This window comes from Ascidia mentula, chromosome 2 (assembly GCF_947561715.1).
Source record: "Ascidia mentula chromosome 2, kaAscMent1.1, whole genome shotgun sequence".
NCBI lineage: Eukaryota > Metazoa > Chordata > Ascidiacea > Phlebobranchia > Ascidiidae > Ascidia > Ascidia mentula.
The window spans coordinates 4,933,443-4,956,165 of NC_138567.1; the positions used below are offsets into that span (position 1 = coordinate 4,933,443).

At 39.6% G+C, this 22,723-nt stretch overlaps 4 protein-coding genes across 5 annotated transcripts; 3 read left to right on the forward strand and 1 right to left on the reverse strand.

Annotated features, from left to right (window-relative positions):
- The first annotated feature begins 1,006 nt into the window (after nucleotides 1–1,006).
- Nucleotides 1,007–4,552, forward strand: LOC145889183 (uncharacterized). Its single transcript, XM_082980081.1, has 8 exons — nucleotides 1,007–1,242; nucleotides 1,474–1,631; nucleotides 1,912–2,000; nucleotides 2,095–2,219; nucleotides 2,289–2,427; nucleotides 2,648–2,744; nucleotides 3,211–3,397; nucleotides 4,136–4,552. The coding sequence occupies exons 1-8, from the start codon at nucleotides 1,167–1,169 to the stop codon at nucleotides 4,219–4,221; spliced, it is 957 nt and encodes a 318-aa protein (XP_082836207.1). The 5' UTR covers nucleotides 1,007–1,166; the 3' UTR covers nucleotides 4,222–4,552.
- A 314-nt stretch (nucleotides 4,553–4,866) lies between these two features.
- On the reverse strand, nucleotides 4,867–6,232 carry LOC145889305 (activator of 90 kDa heat shock protein ATPase homolog 1-like). Its single transcript, XM_082980240.1, has one exon. The coding sequence runs from the start codon at nucleotides 6,193–6,195 to the stop codon at nucleotides 5,167–5,169; it is 1,029 nt and encodes a 342-aa protein (XP_082836366.1). The 5' UTR covers nucleotides 6,196–6,232; the 3' UTR covers nucleotides 4,867–5,166.
- Nucleotides 6,233–8,430: 2,198 nt separating this feature from the next.
- LOC145889949 (potassium voltage-gated channel subfamily A member 3-like) lies at nucleotides 8,431–17,724 on the forward strand. The gene is made up of 10 exons (XM_082980997.1): nucleotides 8,431–8,862; nucleotides 9,115–9,278; nucleotides 9,664–10,987; nucleotides 11,621–11,733; nucleotides 12,242–12,365; nucleotides 13,910–14,031; nucleotides 15,232–15,366; nucleotides 15,894–16,005; nucleotides 16,517–16,635; nucleotides 17,610–17,724. Exons 1-10 carry the CDS (start codon nucleotides 8,431–8,433, stop codon nucleotides 17,722–17,724), a joined length of 2,760 nt encoding a protein of 919 aa, XP_082837123.1.
- A 1,301-nt stretch (nucleotides 17,725–19,025) lies between these two features.
- LOC145889621 (uncharacterized) lies at nucleotides 19,026–22,013 on the forward strand. Of its 2 annotated transcripts, none has more exons than XM_082980604.1 (7): nucleotides 19,026–19,140; nucleotides 19,461–19,559; nucleotides 19,821–20,430; nucleotides 20,734–20,913; nucleotides 21,096–21,221; nucleotides 21,589–21,717; nucleotides 21,794–22,013. In XM_082980604.1, the coding sequence occupies exons 1-7, from the start codon at nucleotides 19,026–19,028 to the stop codon at nucleotides 22,011–22,013; spliced, it is 1,479 nt and encodes a 492-aa protein (XP_082836730.1). The 2 variants fall into 2 exon arrangements, with proteins under 2 accessions (XP_082836730.1, XP_082836731.1); XM_082980605.1 differs by having other exon boundaries at nucleotides 21,096–21,177; nucleotides 21,794–21,902.
- The last annotated feature ends 710 nt before the right edge of the window (nucleotides 22,014–22,723 follow it).

Consider the following 22,723-nt stretch of genomic DNA (forward strand, 5'->3'; position numbering starts at 1 on the left):
GCAAACTAGTTTATTAAATAAAATGTATTACTACAATATAAATATAAACCGCTATTTACGAAATTGAAACAAAACAGAAGGACAGCTGGAAACAATGTGCCAACAAGCCTTATTGTCTTGTCCGTACAAGAAGACGTTTTTTTCTTCGTTACCTTGTTCCAAAGAAATACTTAGTAAGGTAAAACAAACTAATCTGAACCAAAGCATTTTCTTTGTATCGCTTGAATGTTTAATTTCCCTAAAATCTATCTGTGAATTCCTGCAGTAACACCCTATGTTTAATATCCTCCACAACCATACACAGTCACGGTATGACTTATCCCGTCACTAGATCTCCGATAGCAGGAAATTTTCCGAAGTAACACAAATACGTGCTATGATAAACATAACGTTTCTCCAACAACAACACCAGGATTTTCTTAAGTTGGACGGTGGTTTATATTTAGATGTCTGTGAGTCTTCCGTTTCCCTGAGTAATGGACTATGGTCTTGTTGATGCAAGGTTATTGATTTTTTTTAAAACAAATCCTAAATTGCGGGATTTTTGTTCAAAAAGTTGTCTTAATTGGCAGCCAACAACATGTAATACTTTGAAATAATGAAAGCCTATGTGCTGTTTTATTTCGTGTTTCACCAAACAAATAATGATCAAGTAGTTAAGGAAAGTCCCACTAGGATATGTTAGCGTTCAGTGTGACTTGACCCATAGTTCGCAAACAACCTTCACAAAAAAGTGCAAATTGACAAATCTGGAAATCACAACTTATATTCCCCCAACGTTACAAAAGCAAAATGTTTCATCATCTCGAAACTTTAAGCACGTATATTGACATCAGAGTGTGGTGAAAGGGGAACAAGACAAACATAGGGGATATTTCGAATGGAATGGAGTTTCCAGCAAACTTGGAAACTTTGCTGAACACATGCGAAGTGACCCAATCAAATACTTCCTGTGCAATGAAATGAAACGTGCACAAATGCATGCAGTTCACGTACAGGATGTACACGTGCCACCTGCAGATGTTTTTCATCGGGTAATGGTCGGTTGTATAGAAGCAACGCTTCGATAAGTTTTCACATACACCACTATCGTGCAGCGAGCTTGAACCAGTGTTTGACTAGAATTGGGGTGTAACAGCATCAGTGATCGACGAAAGACAAGGAAAATGTGTTTGTTTAAATCTGCTTTGCTTCTATTCTTCATCACTTGCACATCACTCGCGTTTGAAAATCGTCCAAAAAGTAAGGCATTTTAGTTAATGCTTCGGTGTATTATTTTAAACGTTTCGTGCTAATTAAGGTTTTTAAAACAACCAGCAGAGGTCTCGTTCGGACAATAGTATACAGTTCAATCTAAACGATCAGCTGTAACAGGTGAACGGGCCATTAAACATATCTTTGATCACATAGTATTAGGGCTTTGCATGCATCGTCTTAACCATCGAAACCCCTCATTTTCCTCAATAATTTCAGAGGTAAAACTGGTGAAGAACCACGGAAACTTTTCAACACCACTTAAGCCCAACCAACCGATGTACATTGAGTTTGTTATCCGAGCTAAACCTGGCAGGACAGTGTCAGTGAGGTTTGATCTAATTGACCTCGACCCCAGGAATGACGACTTGATATCGGTATGATTTTTTCCCTGTAATTATGTTTGCTGTGTTCGTCAAAACTTGTTGGTCAAGTTTAGTGTGGATCTAGATAGCGAGAATGTGCGTCAACACAACGACCAAAACCTGGTTCTTAATTATCATTTAGGTGTTTGTTACGTCGCATTAAAGTGATCTCTAATCATGGAAGATGGTTTTAAAGATCCAATGTGCAGTGGGATTTTTACTAGTTTTTCTTAATATGATCATGATCTGTAACTGTTTTCCTTTCCCTAGAAATTAAAAAACATGTTTTCAGATAAAAGATGGCCGCAAGAGCACATTGCACTACGTATACAAGCGAAAAAGAAACGGTTCATTGCGTTTAAAAATAGAAGACGAATTGGAGTAAGTTTACAAAGTACATTGTCAGGCATTGTTCAAAAGGTTTATGTCAAAGTATATTGGACATGCACGAGTAAAGTTTGAAATCTTGTTTTAGATCGGGGAGTGTGGGAAAGGTGGTGGAAGAGCCTGTGCAGTTTGACGCTGTCACCAATCGACTGTTCATAACTTATTACACCAGCAATTCAAAACACAGAACTGGGCTGAAAGCTAGATACGAAAGTACGTGAAGCTAAACAAAGCAATAGGAGTTGTTGTGTTTGGACTTAACTGAGTTTTCAACATTTGCAGCTTACCCGAAAACCCTTTGTCGAGTGTCTGAACTTTTTACTAACGGTAACACACCCTCTTGCGACGGCTTCGAAATCGCACCAGTGGCCAGAAAATGTTTCTATGAGAAACAGTGCCGCGAAAATTACGAGCCTAAAGGGTAGGACGTGTATGATGTTTTGAATCTCACCTGTTCCAGCAAAAAGAGGCTTGCGTTTTGTACGATTAGGCCAAAAACGCTCCTATGGCCAGGATATCCCGGGTTCAAATTTCGGCACTGCAAGATTCATTCCGCCGGCGCAAAGCGCTTGTGTGGGCCCGAACTTTAAGATATATTAACGTATGGAATCACAGGGCTAATTTGTTGCGTTGGTCGACAGATTTGCTGTTTGTCGAAATGGGCGGTGGATTGATAATATTGAATGCTTACCGAACGCAACCATTGTTGGTCAGTGTCAATTCAACGAAACCGGAATTGTAAGTACTGTTGAAATGATGAGACAATTTAAGACAAAAAGCTTTGTAGGTAGAAACTCCAAACAGAATTATGCGCTTACTCACCACTTACTTAAATCATACGAAAAGAAAAAAATACACAACTATGTTTTTAAAGTAGTTACAACAGTAGTGCGTATATCCGATTACACCTTTGAGAATGCCCCATGCACTCAGTATTGATACGAAATTCGCGCGGCGGCAACGTAAACGCTTCGTTCTGTTCTCAACTTTACCGGTTACCCTGACAGCACATGAATGATAAGCCTGTGGCACTCCTCTTTCCTTGATGCCTGAAGCTAGTGGTCTAACTTTTAAGAAGCGGTTGCGCTGTGATGCGTAACGAAATGTCATTACGACGCACAAAAAATATTGGTGCATTTTTGTTTACATAAGATGGTCAAAAATAAGTATTCTTACATGTAACCATATTTCTCTGTACACGCAGACCCAGTGTCCATTTTCTCCAAAGGAATTGGCAAGATTTTATTCCAAAACGAATGAAAGCAGCTCTATGTTGACGCTGAACAGCGTGGTCATATCTAGGTCTTCGGCCCAAACGTACGGATGCCCAACAGCCATCTGTAGCCATTCTGCCGGACGGTTTTCAATTACTTGTCGCAACACTTTTGCTGGTGAGAACGAATTCCTTTTTGGAAACCTGGAAGTAAACAATAATTGCGCCAATAGGCCAATATGTCACTCAACCTTTTAGGCTCATGCAGCAACATTCACACTGTCAGCTACCCCTCTCATTGGTGTCTTGTTAAAAACAACTTTCATTTCTTACAACTGAAATACGGTAATCTGGAGGTTGACCTCAAATTTGTCGTTAAGAGTTTAGAAATGTCATCATTGCACGAAACAAACTATGGTCTCTTTATGCCGACAACACAGATGTAAGACTATTAATTTAGCTCGGTTCTCATTTCCATGTATGTGACTACTCGATCCATTTGGAAAAGACTACTACACCGGGTCACAAAGTTTTTTTCCAAACTTGATCCGCATAAAAGTATGTGTGAAACAGAAATCTGTACGAATTTTAATTTAAAGGGCCATCACCGCCTGTTATTTTGTTAATAAATTTGAGTTGAAATGCTACACGAAATCGTAGCGTTAATATTCGCACAGATTTCTGTGTTGCAAAGTCATATGTGGATCAAGTTTGGAAATAACTTTGTGACCCGATGTAAAAGTATCTTCCGATCCATTTCGTAATACCATCTAACCTCTAAACATGACTTGCTGCGATAGTTTGCATCAGGATTATGTTTCAAATGATGTAATTATATTATTTCACACTCTGTGGACATATTTAATCAATGTGACCGCAATTGTGTATAAATAACTGGCAAACATTTTCCTTTCAGGAAACTACATGTTGACGCGCGTATGTCTACTGTGTCAGATGTACTTTTGCCCGAAACCTTCCACTTACAATGCTTTTGGAGGCTAGCTTACTTTCTGCGAAGCTTCCAGGCTGCTACTGGCAATTTGTGTAACTGATTGGGTGTGTGCATTTCAAGGTGTGATAATTAACCTTTTTCAGGTTTTAATTTTGTTTTTCTCTCTGTAAATTTGTTTGCCAGAAAAGGCGACACATCGCCGAACGCAATTTTCTTGATTTACAAGACGTAACTGCTATTGTTAACCGGTCATTTATTAGTGGTTCATGCATGTTTTTATGCTTTTTATTAGTTGCGCGATGTGCTTTGTGTTGATGTTTGTTTTAACCTAGAGGGCGCTATCTTCGTATTTTGTAAACAATACACATATACTGTTTAATATACTACCTTCTCCTCAGTGACAAATTTGTCCACATACTGAAAGCAATATATTTCAACTGCCAGCTTTCAGCATCGTCTTCACTGTACAAGGGTGTTAATTTTACACAGATGCAACCTTATAACTACCACTGCTATCCTACACACAAACATCAAACAAATTAGAACAGATCTCCGATGTGCATACAGTCCGTAACCACTTTTTGAAACCAACACCAATGTAGCTACAGATAAATCCAATGAGACAGAATGTAAAAGTGGCGTTAGGACTAAATTATCTAACAGGCTTGCAAGCAATCAAACATATTATTGAAAATATTTATTTACAATGGCCCACAAGCTATAATGAATATTTGAACTCACTTCACAGCAAATTTGTGAAAACAGTTTTCAAATAGACATTAGCACTATTTTGAACCAGTTATGCAAATCCATACACTCTGGGCTAAATTCAAGGTCATGTTGGGCATAAACACATTTTGACAAGCACAGTAAGATATGTAATTCATCAACATAAGAACTTTGGATAGTCAGCCAAGTCATGAATTCAATAAATTAATTAAAAATGATCCTAGATTTGAGTGCAAAAATAGTTTACAAATCAAGGTCAACAGGTGTTATAAAATTCTGGCACCATAGCCAAATGTCATTTTTATCGAGTTCCAGTAATAGTTTTTCCAGCCATTCTTTGTTGCTTCAATGCTGCTTTCAGGTACACCAGTCTGCTCCAAATGAACTTTTGCCCCTTCTTGTGTTTGGTTCAAGTTAATCATGACTTTTGAGTAATGTGCTTCAGGCCAGCTCTTAAATCTCCAATGCATGACAATCTTTGAATCTCTGACAAGACTGATAAACTCACCAGTCACATTTCCATCAAAAAGGGTAAAAACTTCGCCTGTTGAAGCATCTTTTTGCACAGGTGACCGAGACCAAGCTTGAACACGATCTTTCAAAGTTAATGTCTTATAAAGTTCATCAACTGAAGTCATAAAGGTTTCTGACATAAGCAACTTTTTGGTGCTAATTTTGGTCCCAGCTGAAGAGCTTTTGGCTTGACTTGTGACGCCTTGTTTTAGACCACTTGCTTTTATGTCAGGACAAGCTGACTTGGCAACATTTTTAGCATTTTCATCATTAGTTGGAACCTGTATAGTTGCAGCACATTCAGAGCGAAGACTTTTGGCAAACTCATCACATTTCTGTTGGATAATTGGTGTTCCTTTCTTTCTCATGAAATCTTTCAGTTCGTCACATTTAACATCGTCTTTGCCAAAATAAACACTAACATCAATTTCATCTGCATCGTTTTCCTCACTTAAGTTGGGCACCTCAAGCTCCCCGGTGTATGTAATATCACTATTTTTAAGAGAACCTTTCCATTTTGCCTTTAACTGGAGGTCATAAATGCAAATGATTTTCTTTTTTCGATTACTGACCGACGCTTCACCTTCACATGAAGTAATTTCTGAGATATAACAAGAACCAACATCACTGTCTTCAATCTTAAGTCCTTTGAATAATTTTCCAAGCTTCGATTTTGACCATGCTGTTGCATCAGTTTCCCTCCAGTGCCAATTGTTGACATTGTGTGCATCAGCTCGCTCCTCTACAATCCAGCGAGGATCACCTTCACCATACTTGGCCATTATGCAAAATCGTCTAACCTTAGCAACCCAGTTAATTACTGCTACGAGAAGGCAAAACAACATAAGTAAATATACGAGTAAAATCAAACACAACAGTCACGAAAGTCTTTAAAGGGCCGAGAAATAAAAAGCTGAGAATAATGAATTTGTAATTGAGATAGTGGAAAGTACCAAGTACACGCCCGGAAATTATTTTCTCTCCTTCTCACTATAGTCACAAAAATAAGTAAATACCAGAAACAACTGAACAGCTGAAGCTATAACAACGTGAGCGACCGAACAGCTGGAAGAAAAAAACATCTATCTTCAGCTTAAACATACGGAATACAACATTTAAACAACAATTTATCTTTTTGGACAAAAAAATACATGTTTTTATTCACAGTCACAAAGTAATGTATATCAGTGTTAAATAATTTGGCATATTTATTACCTACCACAAAGTATAAACTGTTTAATTTGGTCAAATAAAATTATAAATGGTAGAATTACCGTCCTAAAGTAGGATTTACGTATGACCTCATTTCCGCATAGAAGCTTCGAGATTGTCTTTGTTATTTTTTTTGTGAATTCAAATTTTACCTTTACTATTGTGTTTATTGTGTTAATATAACAAAAATGTGTACTTTACAGCCGTGTGTTTTTCTTTCACGATGTTCAACTACGTATGTCGCCAAAGTATTTATATTCAGCCTGCACGCAAATGGTGCTTCGGATCACAATACAGTTTTGCAGAAAAAAAATATTTCGCTGACATGAAATGACAATCCCTGATCGAGATTGGCCTTTAGTTTCCAATGCAAGAAATTTCATCGATGTTTTTCTGAAGGTTATAACACAAAAGACTCCCCCCAGAGTATACCTATTGTTTGTACAAGACACATATATGTTACGGTTAAAACAACTTCCTTTGGGGAGCAAGTGCATTGTTCACAAAAAAATTTTCTTTAAACTATATTTGAAAAAGATGGTTAAGATAAACAACAGTTGCGACGCAGGTTGAAAAATATATGCAAAACTTCACAAAAAGTTTTCAGGTATTGCTGAATTGCAATTTACGCTCAGGAGCAAAAAGTGGGTAAAATTTTGTTCAGTTTGGATGCCCCCAGGAAAATTATTACGCGACACTTGCCTCGGTTTGAAAGGCATTTCGGAAGAAAAAAGTTAGTAGTGATGTTTTAACAATCTACTGTTTTCAGTGGCGTAATTGAGTTTCAATCCACGTTTGTATGACCTTGTTTAATTGCTTCCGTTCTTGTCATTATACACGCCACAAAGTATACTGTTGAAGTCAACTTTCATATTCAAATGATGATAGCATATTTTTTTCTACACTTGACCTCTAAGTTCTAAGAAATAACGTTTGTGGAACGCAGACTCGCACAGTTGACGCAGTGAATAATTCATTCACGAGGTGCGGGGTATTTGCACTCGTTGGGCCAGCAAAGAAATATTAATTTTTAATTAGAAAAGCTCCAAGACTCGCGCAGAAAGCTGAGTAACCCAAGCTTTGTCTGTGGGATCTCTCAGAAGGCAACTCTACCAAACAACCCATGCTTGTTTTGGGAAGAATACTTGAGGTTTCGCGGATGTTCCCTTGTATACAACAGAAAGGTATATGGGAAGGAGTAAATTTGTGGATGCGAAGACAAAGATTTAGTGGTCAGAACAAAAATAGGAAACACTCAAAACTTCAATACGCAGTTGTGGTAAAAACGTATTCAAGACAGAAAGGAGAGTCGCCCCTGGTAAGGAAGAAGAATCAAAATTTAAGATAATCAATCGTTTGTAAAGCTTGTCTGAAAATATTAATTCCAAATCCAGTACCGAGAGACGTCTGATTTTGCCAATGTTTTCGTGGCAACGCAACCACGTGACACAGGGCAAACCAGACAAATGTTTAAGCCGGTTTTGAAGAACACGGAAGGTTAATCACGAATCGATCAACGCGCATTTTTCCCAATCAGATATACATTCGCACCAGCAGGAACACCAGGCGTCGTGGACATGTGCTTTGTACTTTCTTTTAATAACGAGTATAGTTTAAATGATTTGGTTTTAGAATTATGTATTACATTAGCTCGCCGTGTTGTTGTTAAAAAATGTGGAAAATGGTATCGGAACCTGGCAATGGAATATTGACAACGCCTTGAGAACATCAGCCAGCAGTTCATCACTTATGTGTACGCTTCACGAGGCTGGGTATGAAGGTTAATCTACGTTGGTGATATTGGAATGAATGGACACGAAAAGCGTTCCGCGTTTCGGCGCAGTCACCAACTGCACACACGAGACTTTCTGACAGACACAAGCCAGCCGTCCACTAACTCTGTGACGTCATCAGTCGCATCATGCGAGACTTCTGCCGGACATTCGAGCGATAGACTTTCCAATGCTGCATCTTTTGGTCCTGCTGACAAGTTTTTGTGCCCAAAAGCGATTTGTGAATGCCCAGAGACTAGTGAGTCGTCGTCGATATCGTCTAGTGCTCGCAGCAGCGATAAGTTATCGTATTCTCACGATAACGGACCTACAACTGATGCGTCCACGCCCGACGACCGAAAACCATCACTTCTTCCTCTTGCTAAACGTTTAGAAAACATCGGAGAGCTTCGGAAAAGTTCGGACGAGGAGGAGTTTCGGGATTCTGCGCATTTGCGCCGAAAGGTCAGAGCATTTTGTTTAAAGGTCAAACCCAAATGTCATGTTTCTTGAAATTGCAAGGTACGTCAGTCAAGTTGCTTTTAGTCGGATCATCATTTTAATGTCGTTTACCGGTTTGCCCGACGCCTTTCGCAAGTAAAGCAAAATCTTTTAACCTGTGCATATTATGCCTTACAGTGTAACCTAAATAAATTGCCCGATTTTAAAACTCACGTAAATATGCCACAGCAAGGTAAAAATATTTTCTTTCAAAAGAAATTCGGTCCTCGGCGTTTGCAGTTCAACAAGCGACGAAGTGCTGTTTTGCGGACAAACATTCCTAAATCTCCTTCTTACCCGTCGTCGATGACGTCAGAATATCGAACGTCGAGCGCCGAGACATTGTCAGACAGAGAAGTCGCGGGGAAACCCCATTTGCGGTAATTGAAAAAGCGCCACATCGATCTGTTTTTGAAAGTTGCAGAATTTGGCATACATTCGTTGGCCTCTTGTAATGGACAGCAATTATAAACACTAGCTGGAAATAGACCCTTTGTACAAACACGGATTTAAACAACAAAACCGTATTAACGTGGTTAATATATTCTCCAAACATGGCGGCTTACACATACATGTTCTTTTCTTGACCGGGATTCGAACCCACATTATCGTGGGCAAGAATCCCGATCGGATTTTCTACTTGGATTGTGGGTCAGACGCTTTAACTGATGTTGCCAAAAAACCCGCCCAAGCAATAAAAACATATTAGCAATGTATAAACTTTATGTTATGTGGAAGCTGGCCCCTAACGTCGTCACTGTTTAGGAAAATCCTGCTCAAGCCCCTTAAACTCAAATCATGCCGCGACCCGAGAAGTTTGGAACCCCCTCGAAGGGTGAGTTGGAACAAAACCAGGAGGGGAAAGCACGGTATGGGACCCAGGGAATCCCCTCCACCCACCCCCTACTTCCCGGCCGTGATCCCCGAGCAACACAAGCTCCTCATCAACGTTTCCGGACGCAAGTTCCACGTGGACGAACGCGTCCTGGAACAATATCCCGACACGTTGCTAGGCAACCGCGAGCGCAGAATGAAGTTCTACGACCGGGTTCACGACGAGATCTTTCTGGATCGACACCGGAGGACTTTCGACGCCATCCTGGACTTCTATGAAAGAGAGGGAGTCCTCCGCCGCCCGGACGAGGTCCCGTTGGAGATCTTCCTGGAGGAGCTCAAGTTTTATTCGTTCGATTACGATACGTTGGAGGATTATCTTCGTTGGGAGGATCTCCTCTACCGGGACAAGGTCAAACAGCTTCCCAAAGGCAAGACGAGACGTTTAATTTGGCAGTTGTTCGAGGACAGCGATAGCTCCTGGTATGCCAAAGCTGTAGTGCTGATATCCGCTCTTGTCATCACACTTTCCGTGGTCGTGTTTTGCCTTGAAACACTCCCGGAATTCGAGTCGCTGAGTCACAACGTCACCGAATCGGTTCTACCGGGACTTTACGCATGCGAAGATATTTTGGCTGCGAATGATAAAGATTATTTCATGCGTTCGAAAGTATTGCCAGAACCTGACAATGTGAACGCTCGCGTGCGCGATTCTATTTTCAAACTCTACAGTTTTGATGACGTTTTCAGTGATTTAGCCCAAACGACGGAGGCTTGTCAATCGTCGACCAAACTGGATCTTTTATATCGTTACATGGCCGCGCGCTGTAGGTTACAACTGTATGATATCGGTGACGGAGTGGAAGCCATGTTGGAAAATTGCACCGTCACATTGGCTGCGTTGCCGACGCCTTCCATGAGCACCGACGTGACCAAACACAAATTGCGACACAGTCAAGAAGTGGGCGGCAACAAAACGAAAAATGTTCGAACTCGAACAAGAACGGCTTTATCAGATACCAGTGACGTAACGACGCCGATACCTCGAATGCAGGCGTTCGAGATGCTTCACCAGCTGTGCCCGTTGCTAGACAACGTCTCACAAAGGTCACAGTATGCGTGGTTTGTGATGGAGGCCAAGATGGGAAGTGCAGCCGGCATTTTGTTCTTGATAGAAACCGGATGCATCGTTTGGTTCCTCATCGAGCTGGTTGCACGATTCGTTTGCTCTCCCAACAAGAAAAGGTTTTTCACGGTAAATTGCTCATAATAACTAAACGTCGTGCTTGTTGCAGCGTGGTTTTGACTTGAAAAATTTGGGATCATATTTTTAAGTAAAGGCAAAGTAAAGTTCTTGACTACAAAAAACAACTGGGCGTGCTTAAGCGAAAAATATTTTAATTAAACGTAATTCATGGCAAAAAACATTGATTCGTAGGACCTTTTACCTCCTCCTGGCTGCGCCAATGTTTGCGACGACCTTCTTTGAGGGCAGTCAAAGATTTGCAAACGATAAAGAAATAACTTAAAAAAGAATCATTACTTATTTCCTGTGATTTGCACAAGTAATTAAAAAAAAGAAATATAGCAACTAAATTACAAATTTTATAAAAAAATGATACAAAATATTGACAGAGAAGGTTTGACAAAGAAATAAAAATTCAATATTTGAGCTGGAAAAAAATGCCGACTTAAAAAACGAATAATTTTGTTCCCAAAGCAGACGCAAATAATATTTTGTATGAGTCGTGCGTCGGCGAGAGTCTGCTGTAAAATAACGCATGCATAATTAAATTTCTTTGACAGGAATAAAATTAACAGTAGTTCTTATTCTGCTGTCGAACCTAGATATTGCTTGTCAAAAACGAGCTGCTCTTTTGTTCTGCAGACGTTTCTCAACATGATTGATCTTGTCGCTATATTGCCATACTTTATAACTCTTATCGTCACAACCATTGAAACACGAACACATCTGCGACCACAGACTGCAACTATTTTAAGGTTAGTCTGAACTGTTCTGGTAGAGAACACTAAACGTACATAAAAGTCGCGTTATCAGCATTTTGTATTGATGAAAACAGTTTGGCCACACTTGTTTTGTGTGGACAAACGCAGTGGCAATCACAATTTTTATACCATTCAAATACGCCAGTGGTTCTCACCCGGGGGTCCGTAGAGCGGTAATCCGCAATTAGTAGATATTTTAAAAAACCTAAACAGGTTTGCGACTACTGACCTGACGTCATCACAAGAGGTTCAACGAAAATGAAGACGAAAATATTGAGAACCACTGATGATCACTGTATAGTGTTAAAGACTCGTTTATGGATCAGTCGTGAAAGGGCTCAGTCGTTGGGGGTTATATATATATATACCTACATAATAATGGACAAAATTATAGCATTTATCAATTTACCATTTAAAGAAACCGTTGACAGTTAGGTATAAAAACGTTACGACTCTTATGAACAGTTACGTCGCTCAACTCCAACAACCTTTGCGTTTTTAGAACCATCCGGTTAATACGAATGTTGCGGATTCTAAAGTTATCGCGATATTCAAGAGGATTTCGAATTCTTGGATTGACCTTACTCCGGAGCACCAGGGTTCTCTTTTTGCTTGTCTGTTTTCAGGTAACTAAGGTTGATCTTTCTCCATGAAAGGGTTAAGACAACTCTACTCAAGTATGCGAATAAGTGCATGGTATTATAGGTAGGGCGCTTGACCGTTGTTACCACTAGAACCTTTGCGGCACTTTATTATTATTACCTTTTTTTGCGAGATGCTTTATTGGTAGATGCGTATTTTTTTGTTACCGAGAGTAAATTTGACTTATTTAGGGGTAAATTTTGTAGGAAAGTTATTTGCAAACTTTTTGCTATACGCCGTGTAGTTTTTTTGAATGGCACTGTTTTGGCAAAGACATTAGTTGTTTTTACATTATTTCTTTGCTTCGCTGGAGTGTTTTAAGTTTGATACAACTTTGTTTTTCATGTATTTCAAAACATATACATATACCCAAAAATTTTCATGAATTGAAAAAACACTGATTCGAGCGCAAGGTGCCACAATCCAGGCATTCTTCTATATATGGCAAATAAATCTCTATATTCCTTTTTTGTGAAAAACTAACTTGTGTATTTTCACGGAGACGTAAACTTGCCGAGCTCCATTTTGCTGAAACACGGCGTTGGTTGAGGTGTAGTTAAACGCAGTAAACACGTGACGTATTCACCAACATTCCTTACGAGACCCAACGACACGTCACATAAGCTAATTTCAGGAGATTAAGCCCGACTTCCATGGAGTTCAATTTGATTGTTGACGAGCGAGTAGAGATCAGGCACTAATGTCTGCTTACCCGATCAATAACGTAATGATGTTGAGGCATCAGACTCCTTTGAGCCGCTCAGTGGTCTCCTGAAAACCTTGATGAACGCAAGTACTAAAGCCTGGTGCAATTGGATTTGGCTCCGGATCATCCGATGCGAAATTGCAACGGGCATAAAATATTGATTGCGCGGGGTCCGGCGATCGTCTAAACAGAACAAACGAGCGAAATATGAGAGAATGATGAATAATTGAACCCCTCGTTTTGCCTTGTGCGCTAACACTTCCACCATACTTCGCGTACACTTGCTGTCATTAAACCATATCGCTTCCTTCACGGCAAAAAAGATCTTAGACGACCGTCCAATGAGCGCGCCGTAACCGACGGATTTTAATTATTTATGCGACAATTGCGTCGCATGCGTTAGTGCGGCTTTTCAAGCGGGGCCACCAAACGCATGACATCAGAGGCCTAATTTTATTGCTCCGTTTAGCTCTTAACTATGCATTTGTAAATTTATGTGTCGAAAATACAAGGGCACTATTCTTAAGATTTGCATGGTATTTTGCCCCTTCTTTCATATTGCTGGAGGCAATTATACTCAACGAGGTGTTTAATATGGTCCGCAAACATCATAACATAAAAATTGGAGTAACTACTTTCCTGCTAGTTCCAATTCCTTGTTTGATCAAAGAGGATTTTGCAGCAAATTTGTGAACTTTAATAATAAAACTTCTCGAACATGGTGCATGCTACCCTTACACTTAGCATTCTCCCTATACCGTGCTTGAGCGAATAGGGCAAAAAAACAGGATAGGTGATGATTTTGTTTTTTATATTATGCAGATGGTGTTGGCGGTTCTCTTCTCCAGCATTGCTTATTTCGTGGAATACGGAGAACCTGGAACCCAGTTCCGAAGCATTCCCGAGTCATTTTGGTGGGCGCTGATCACCATGACAACCGTTGGGTAACGATTTTATTGATAATTTTGTGTTTAATTAATGTCTCTAGTAATGGATTGATTCATTTCTGGTGGAAAATGTCCATGGTTGCAAAATTAAAGCGATTTTACAAAATTGATAACGCTATCAAGGCTGTATATACAGCGCCAGGAAATAGCGTGTTGAAAAATGTGAAAGTCGTGGTTAGTTCAGTAATTGTTCGATCGACTGACAAACCGGACAATGATTTGACGCTTCCGGTGAGACTTGAACTCACAACCTTGAGTATTCATGGTAACTGCTACACCGCTTGAACTGAGGTCAACGTTTGTAGGTGACCTATTTGGTCTCCTAGTTAAACTTGAAACTAACTAATTACAAAATTGCAATCAACACAGGTACTTACAGCGTAAGAATAAAAAAGCTAAAGCTAGGATCGTGCGTATTGACATATGTTCAGCAATGTTTCGAACACAACTTTGTTCGCCATCAGGACAAACGAAAGACAGACTTGGGGGTTTCGATCATATGGGAAAACTAAAATATTTCCATTGTAACCCCGATAATAAAACTGTACCTTTCTAATTTTACTGACATACAGCGATAATACAAAAACTAAATTACCAACAGTACGGCTCTAAAAATAATTTTATTATATCAACGTTTTTGCGTATAGCAACAATCAAACATGCCTGGCAGCATCAGTAGTAATTTAATCCAATTTCCCACTCGTAGGCGAATTTTGTAACCTGTAGAAGGGAGTTGTAATCAATTCGCGCAAAAGTTCCATTTGCGTCAGCGGTGGTGTGTTGCAAATGGCAAGAGCTGACTAACATACTTGCGATACTTCCGCGCGAGACAGGCATTCCCGACGTGCAAGGTGTTATGCACACATGGCGTCAATTAACAATAAATTATTCATATCCTTAGCGCTGGCGCTGCAGGAAAACTTCACGACGCACTCGATAATTTGCCTCGACGTCATGTTGATAACGACGTGCCGACAGCTCTTGGAGAAGCGGGCAACGTATGCTGGCACATATTTCAATAGAAACCCATACACGCGCCGTTAATCATTGCCTTGCTTGTGTTTTTTGTCATAAGCTTCAATTCTTGCGCAAGCCAGGAGCAAGTAGACTTTCACCAACAGAGTGCATATTCTCTTGTGTATATGCGATCTAAACGTAATACATAAGTAGCCATATAACAAACCTGATTACGTGCAGATACGGAGATGTTGCCCCTATAACAGTGTGGGGGAAGATAACAGGAGCGTGTTGTGCCGTACTTGGGATACTGTGCATCTCTTTCCCTGTTCCGGTCATCGTCTCAAACTTCAGCTACCTCTACAACCAGGAGAAGTAAGTTTTCGGAAATCACTACTCCTCTACAACCAGGACCGAATTCGAATATTTAATGACGTCTTTCATTTTCATATTGGCCGTAAAAGATATTTGTTCCACTACATGTAGAGGCTTGTATTTTCTGTAGCGACATAATTCCACTTCAACTAGTGTTCTTTTACCTGAGGAAAATTCATGTTTGTTTCTCGCAATCCAATTTTCATCAAACATTCCTAACGACAACCCAGGCATTTTGTTTATTTCCAGGCATTGTTGTTTAAATTTGAACACTTTAAATATTTGATTCGCTGTCATTATTGGGATTCGGTACGGGACATACCTATATAAGCACTACTAATGCTTTCCATATCTCTTCACCACAAAGTTTGGGGTATTTATACCGAAATTTCCGCACTGTTGACAAGCGAAAACTTTATGTACCACTTTTTAACACGTGTAAACTAATCAATGAAACAAGGTTCAGTTTTGATGCCAATCTTTGATAATAAAAAGATTTTGGAACTAACTTGTTGCCTAAATTTTAGAGACAGTCAAAAATTGCGACCCGATGACTTGATGTGGAAGTCAGATAATCCTGATACTGAAGAGGAGAATGTGGAAGACCACGAGAAGCGAGCGGAAGAAAATCGATTGCTTGTAAATATAAGTTAGAACTACTAGATAAAGTACCATAACCACCAAGACTTGGTATCTGATTTTTTCGACTACGTCACTTCGTTATAATCGTTATAATCGTGCAAATGATGACGCCACGATAATGACGACAAATGACTTACGATGTTTTCTTACATAACTTGCAAATAAGTTTTTATTCTCAATATTTGTTTGATCAAAGCCGGTAAAACTTTCCATGTTATTAACATTTGCCCATTGAGGGCTTTAGACTATAGAATTGTGTTAGTTGATTATATTAACTCTGTTAAACTGAGTTTCTTCATCCATCGTTACACATTTGCAAATTATATAAAGTGGAGTACCAATTCTAAACAATTACTCTTCTTCTTCCATTCGTCTGTGTAGCGGAAAACCTTACAGCAAGTAACGCAAATGATAAACTAGGCTAATACAATGCTTCTTAAAATCCAAAAAAATATGAGTGTTTTTATTTATGTATAAAGATAAAAGATAAAGCAATTTTTCGTCGCAGGAGGAACCACCCACTATCGTGGTGGAAAGATCTGGAAATAACAGAGGAAAGCTGGATAGTTTCCGAAGTTTTGCCACAACTTCCCTGTGTCACCCGAAAAACAACAAACACAAGAAAAAGTAAGTCAAGAATGTCTTCAAGCCAAACAAAATAGCCCATGCAATTGCTACGAAATTCACTTTGAGGGCGTTTCAAATGTAGCTACACAATCAAAATGTCTGCAACGTGAATTTCGTAGCAGTTACGTGGGCTATTTTGTTTGTCGGGAAGATTTAGAAAGCTGTGAGTTATGTCAATAATGACTTTGCTTCATGGAGTTTATTCCCAATGGGCGGTATAGGGTTTTGGTGGGTGGTTCTACTCCACAAAGTAATTATTATGTTTTACGCAAATCCTACCCTTTGTCTACGCATGATTGTTAGAATACAATACACTTACATTTGTATCAAGGGATTAATCTTAAAACAATTCCAAAACGAAAGCGAAGACAAAAAACAACAAATTACCCCTGGGAATTTAATCCAAAATCACAGCTGCTTTTTTCCTATCAAACCAGTGGTTCTTAACCGGGGGGGCGTCAACCAATTCTCATGGGGGGCGCAAGCTTTATAACAAAACTTCATTTTTTTGTAGTGACTTTAATGTCCTATGCTGTCTGTCATATTTTTCTTACAGTTTCGGAACAAAAATCTTGTAGTTTCAATGAAAAATCCGCCTGTGCAGTTAAGTTACTGTTACGCCACAAAGAAACCATTGCGTCACAAAATACCTTTGTAATGATTCATCTTTTTCGTCACAAACCGTTTATTGGTCACGTAATTTTTTAGTTAAATAAGCAAACTTAAATTGATATATATTATGTTTTTATCGTGTTGCAGTGTTTAGCTAGCTAGCTTATTTAGGTACATCGACAAAAACAAAATTGCTTTTGGTATGAAACTTATTTACAGTTTGGGGGGGGCGTAAGGCACAAGTCCGGTACTAAAAGGAGGCGTGATAGAAAAAAGGTTAAGAACCACTGTATCAAACAATGCCTGTTTGTAACTAAACATAGAAATCGTATGTCAAAGTTTTTAATCCAACTTTATTACAGGAACTTGGAACCGATCGAACCCAATACATCATGCACGATAGACAAGACGGACAAACATGAAGAAACTGCTTTCTCCTCGCCAAAAAGACGAAGTGTCAGGCACACCGTCGTTTAACAGCGCTAATACAAAAAATGTTGCCAACTTTTCAGTCGTCGGCATTTTATTTACGGCGTCAAATCAGTTTAGTTCATTTTCTGCCGCAACGCAAAAGATTTTCTTCCGCAACGCAAAATCTGTTACTTGGTTTTAAAGTTTTAGCTGGTGATGCTGGCAAGAGAATAAGGTATCCGAAACAACACAACAGTATAATCGATGCATTCTCGTTTTCGTTTGCATTAAGATGTTTAAAAGGCAACTACATCATGGTTTTTTTACTCGTTGACCTGTGGAGATCTCAGTGACCTGTGTTTTTATTTTGCATTAGTTGGAAAGGGTATGTACAGTTAATTTAAGTATTTGCGTTGATATCGATGTTTAAAAGAAAACACTGGGTAAAATTTTGTCCTTTCTTCTGAAACAACTCGGCCTACTGTTCTTTTAGGATATAAAACAGGTATACTATTACTGCGTGTACTTATAACAATCCTAGCTCCTAGAACGTTTCCACCCCATCATGAAAGTATCGACGACAACATCACCGCATGACGTATACAACAAGCCTCGTAACAACAACAAATGCATTTAAAACGAGACTGACTACATGTGGTCTGCAGCGACTTGACCTTAGTGGTTCGACCTGACATTGAGAAATTGCTTTAAACGCAAACAAAGTGCGACTGCCCGCGGGCTAATATTGCTTTACTCAGTTAGGCAAAGTAATAATAGTGCTTATAGTATCGCATGTTACTGACAGTCATTGGATACAGGAAGGCTGAGTTTTGAAACAAATGCAGTTAATTACGGTTGCGTTCGATGATCTCAATTTTACATGCGTGATATTTCACCTAAAGCTGCTTTATGAGAGAATAGTAAAGAGTGTGTGACAGTTAAAGGAAACAAATTACTCGGCGGGGTTCGCTTTGTATCAAAGTTACAATCATTGTCAGTAATATAGAAATATTTTATTTGAAAATCACAGTAAATTCCCACATTCGTGGCGCTTCAGTGAGTATGTGTTACGGAGTACAAAATGAGAAAACTTGATTCTTGGTGTTGTATTGCAAATCTTTACGAGACAGGAACGGTCATACGGCGTCCAAACGTATTCTTGTAGTGCTTGTGGGAGGCAGTATTCGTGCAGTGCTTGTGAAATTCATTTTCCGAGCAGGACTACAAAACTAACATATATGTGTTTGTCTTTATTTCGACAGGAGGCAGGTTATTATGTGAAGTCAACTGTCATTAAATTTTTGTAAGGCTTGTACAGTTAACACACAGCACTAAGCATGACATCAATGCTTACCACGTGACTAACTATGATCAAACGCAAATGGCGCCACCATATAAGCAATATCGGCCATCTCCGTTTGCTTCTGTTGATCATTTTCTTAAACGCTGTTGTCCTGGTAACGCATCACGTGTTTTTGAGTGGTAAGAGATGTACCCGTATAGAGTAGTAAAGTATTTGATATATCAAGGGGCTGAAATACGTTTGATGTTTCGAATCACTCTCCATTTCCCACAAAAGCCTTTACGATGGACGCATAATGGTATTATTGGACCCCATTTTACTACTCATACCCCGCAAAGGCTAGTACGGGCTCTGCTCCGATGCACCGGTTGTAGCCCTCCTTCGTGGTGTGTTCAACTATATTCAAACCAAAATTAAATAAACTGATCATGAAGTAAAAGCTTTTGTTTCATCAGCACAAATTACTGAAAGATTTTGAAACGATGTTATGTCGTCACAGGTTATTGTCGGAATTCACCGAGGAGGAAAAATGTGAAGGAAGAGGAAAGAACGTATACAAGCTGGGCTAAAGTTTATGGAATTGCGTCCGCCACTGACTGTAAATTCAATGTTTTTAGCGACAAATTTTGAACAGTGAGCTGCAGACAGTTGTGCGACGGTTTGGTAGCCAACGGAACGACGTCAACTACAAAGTCACCACAAAGTGTTTGAGTCCATGACAGCTCCACTGACGAGACCTTATTGGTCGAAACAATGTGCACTGTCTGCAGCTCACGGAGTTAATTGCGTTTATATTTTTTAACTTTAGAATGGCTTGAAACTGCAAACAAGTCATATTTGTCACGTGTTGTTTTGTTAGTCTTCGACTGGGAAAAAGAAGCGAAAGACTTGGCCAAAGTCGTGCCCGTAATGGACAGCGTCAAACCTAACATCAGTCATCACAAACAAACCAACATCCCGACAGCTCCTCTTGTCAACGAAAACTCAGCACTGAAATACGTCGTCCAATTCTTCAAGAGAAATAAGCCAACAGCCATGATGGAAAGCGCCCACGTGGTACAAGCCATCGAAGAAGGCCGCATTGTGGGATGCCAGGGATTAACCTTGCTGGACGACACATTGTCCTTCCCCAGACTCAAACAAAATTCCAACGAAGGCGTTTTACAAAAAGGGGGCCTAGATCTTGATGCTAAACGATCCCATGACGTCACCACTTTCACGCATCGTCGATTTAGTGACGTCACGGTACCACCAGCAGGTTGGATGAAGCCGGTGGTTGGGACCGGGGCACCGCCAAACGAAGCGGACCATAAGTTTCTTCTGGCCTCAGACGAACTGCAGAAGTTAATACGCATGCAAGGGTGGCCGGGTATTCCCCGTTTGTACGCAGCGTGCTTGATGTCACGTGATGGCAGTGATGTAATCGATGTGGAAGACGATAACGCTTACCTGACTGTAAATTCCGTGAGGTAAATTTGGGGTAATTTAACTTTCCTATGGCTTGAAGTTATTTCAGTAAGTACTCTCGTGACGCTGTTTTTTTCTAGACGTAGGTTAGTAACAATTTTACATCAATGCATTTATGTTTTTCATAAATGCAAAAAAAACAAAATTTAAGTATGTATATCACACTCAACATATACTTTTGTGATTTTTCGGGCATTATTTGCCCAGCCGAATTGTCGTATGACGTCCTTAAAACTCAACCGATCGAAGAGCAAAGATTGCAACGCATGCAGTTTTGAATCGCGAACCTATAGTTTATCTTTCAGATATGTGGTGCATCGTTACGAGAAGGAGGTGACAATGTGCAGAACAGAAGTGTTCGATGATAACTGTGATAACTTGAGGGATATTTACAGAATGGTGACAAAACACAGAACTCCAGGTCTAGCGGCAATACAGCTAACGATGGGATTTACTAAACTCTTTTCACACCTGTGGAGAAATGGGTAAGTTGACAACAAATTTGGTTCATGAATAGACCATTACACATAAATACGTGCTTAAAGTACTATCAAGCCTTACAAGCATTGTATTGTTGACAAAATAGCAAAGATTTTAATTTTTTAAGCGCAATATTAACGAAATGACAATATGTTTGCCACCTTCACATTGTTGATTTCTATGGCAGGGTATTTCCCTACAAGTTTCGTCCGAACGGCTTTGTTATCACGAAGGATTTTGACGTCATATTAACTTCAATGGAATCATTGGTAATGTTTCCGCAGTCATTGAGTGGCCCAGGTCATTTTGTGAGGTGAAAAAGAATGCCATAGATCCATATTACTCTTACAACTTTGTTAGAAACAGCTTTTGCCTGCACGTAAATCATAAATTATGTACTCTTGTTTGTTTCAAATGGCGAGTCAATATATACAATCCAAGTGAATTATTTCACCACACAATAACGACTTCAAATTATAATAACTACGTAACACGAGCCGTCATGGCCCTCATGGTCAGGATTTTATTTCAAACAAAAAAAACATGGTAATTTGTTTAATGTTTAATACCATTTTCCCAAAGGTACCTAAATATAATAAAACAAATAAGAACTTATGGATGGCAAACCTGACCGTGCGTTTAATTGCGGTTTATTTATGGACCTTCAATCATTTTTGCAGACCCTTATCAGACGTTTCGTGTCGCACTTTTGTGGACTGTCCCTCTCCCAACTGGCAAGCACAAGAAGTTCTGTTTCGCTTCGGCCAGCATTGCAAGGACATCAGAGCTTACTGCGATGACAATAATAGGTGCGTTGCTGATTCTACGATTCTGGACTATTCAAATTCATTACCTTGGCATTAATTCCGACAATTTATGTAACAGATGCTGGGGATTGGATAGCGGTGTTTACCTGTGCCTTTTTGCCAAGTGGATTTTTATGAGATTGCATGCCGTCGTTCCTCCAATGTGGGAACACGAACCGACTTTGAACAAAGCGTTGGCTTGCGCCGCTCAGGCAAGCCCCGAATTCAGGTGCAGTTGGAACTCGTTCGAACGAACTCTGCAAAACATTTTGGACCAGGCTATTGAAAAGTGGGGCTGATGTGCAAAAATACAAACATGAATTACTTCGTAATGTTGCAGGGGTTTCTTGTTTCGTTTTCTTGATTAAAAATTTTACTTTACTATAGTACATCATGAATGTTGAAATCACAGTCAATACTTTTTTAGTAATATCAGTACAAAGTTGCTATTGCTGCATTCATTGCATGACAGTCACACACATAATCAAACACCATGTTGCAGCCTAAAACGCAAAACATTTCCTTTGTGAATGCAATCACTGCACACTTTGGAGGCATCGCATTTTTCAATTCAATCCCGCCTGCAGAAAAACACCAAAAGCGAGACTCGGTTTTTCAATTAAATGCCGCGAAAGCAGCGCAGTGGTTTCACCAGGTGCAGTCGTTGTTATGTAGAACTGCTGGTGTTTTTTTAAATACTCAGACTGCGAAGAAAATATTTGACGTGCTGTGCTCTTTGCACTTTAACATGTAACCAGGCATGTTGTCAATTTATAGCAAGTATGAACTCTCGACACTGTAATAAGCAGCTTGGTTTTAAAATCCAACCGCTAGATTTTGACAGTTCAGGAAGGTTCGTCTCTTTACCACCAAGGGGCGAAATTGTAAATATGGTTTTACTTTGCGTCATGAGAAGTCGTGACAGTCGGCTCGAAGTTGGCATGCGTTATTGAACAGTAAACCATAATGTTGCGATAGATTATTTCAGGTTTTGTGTCTTGCAAACATA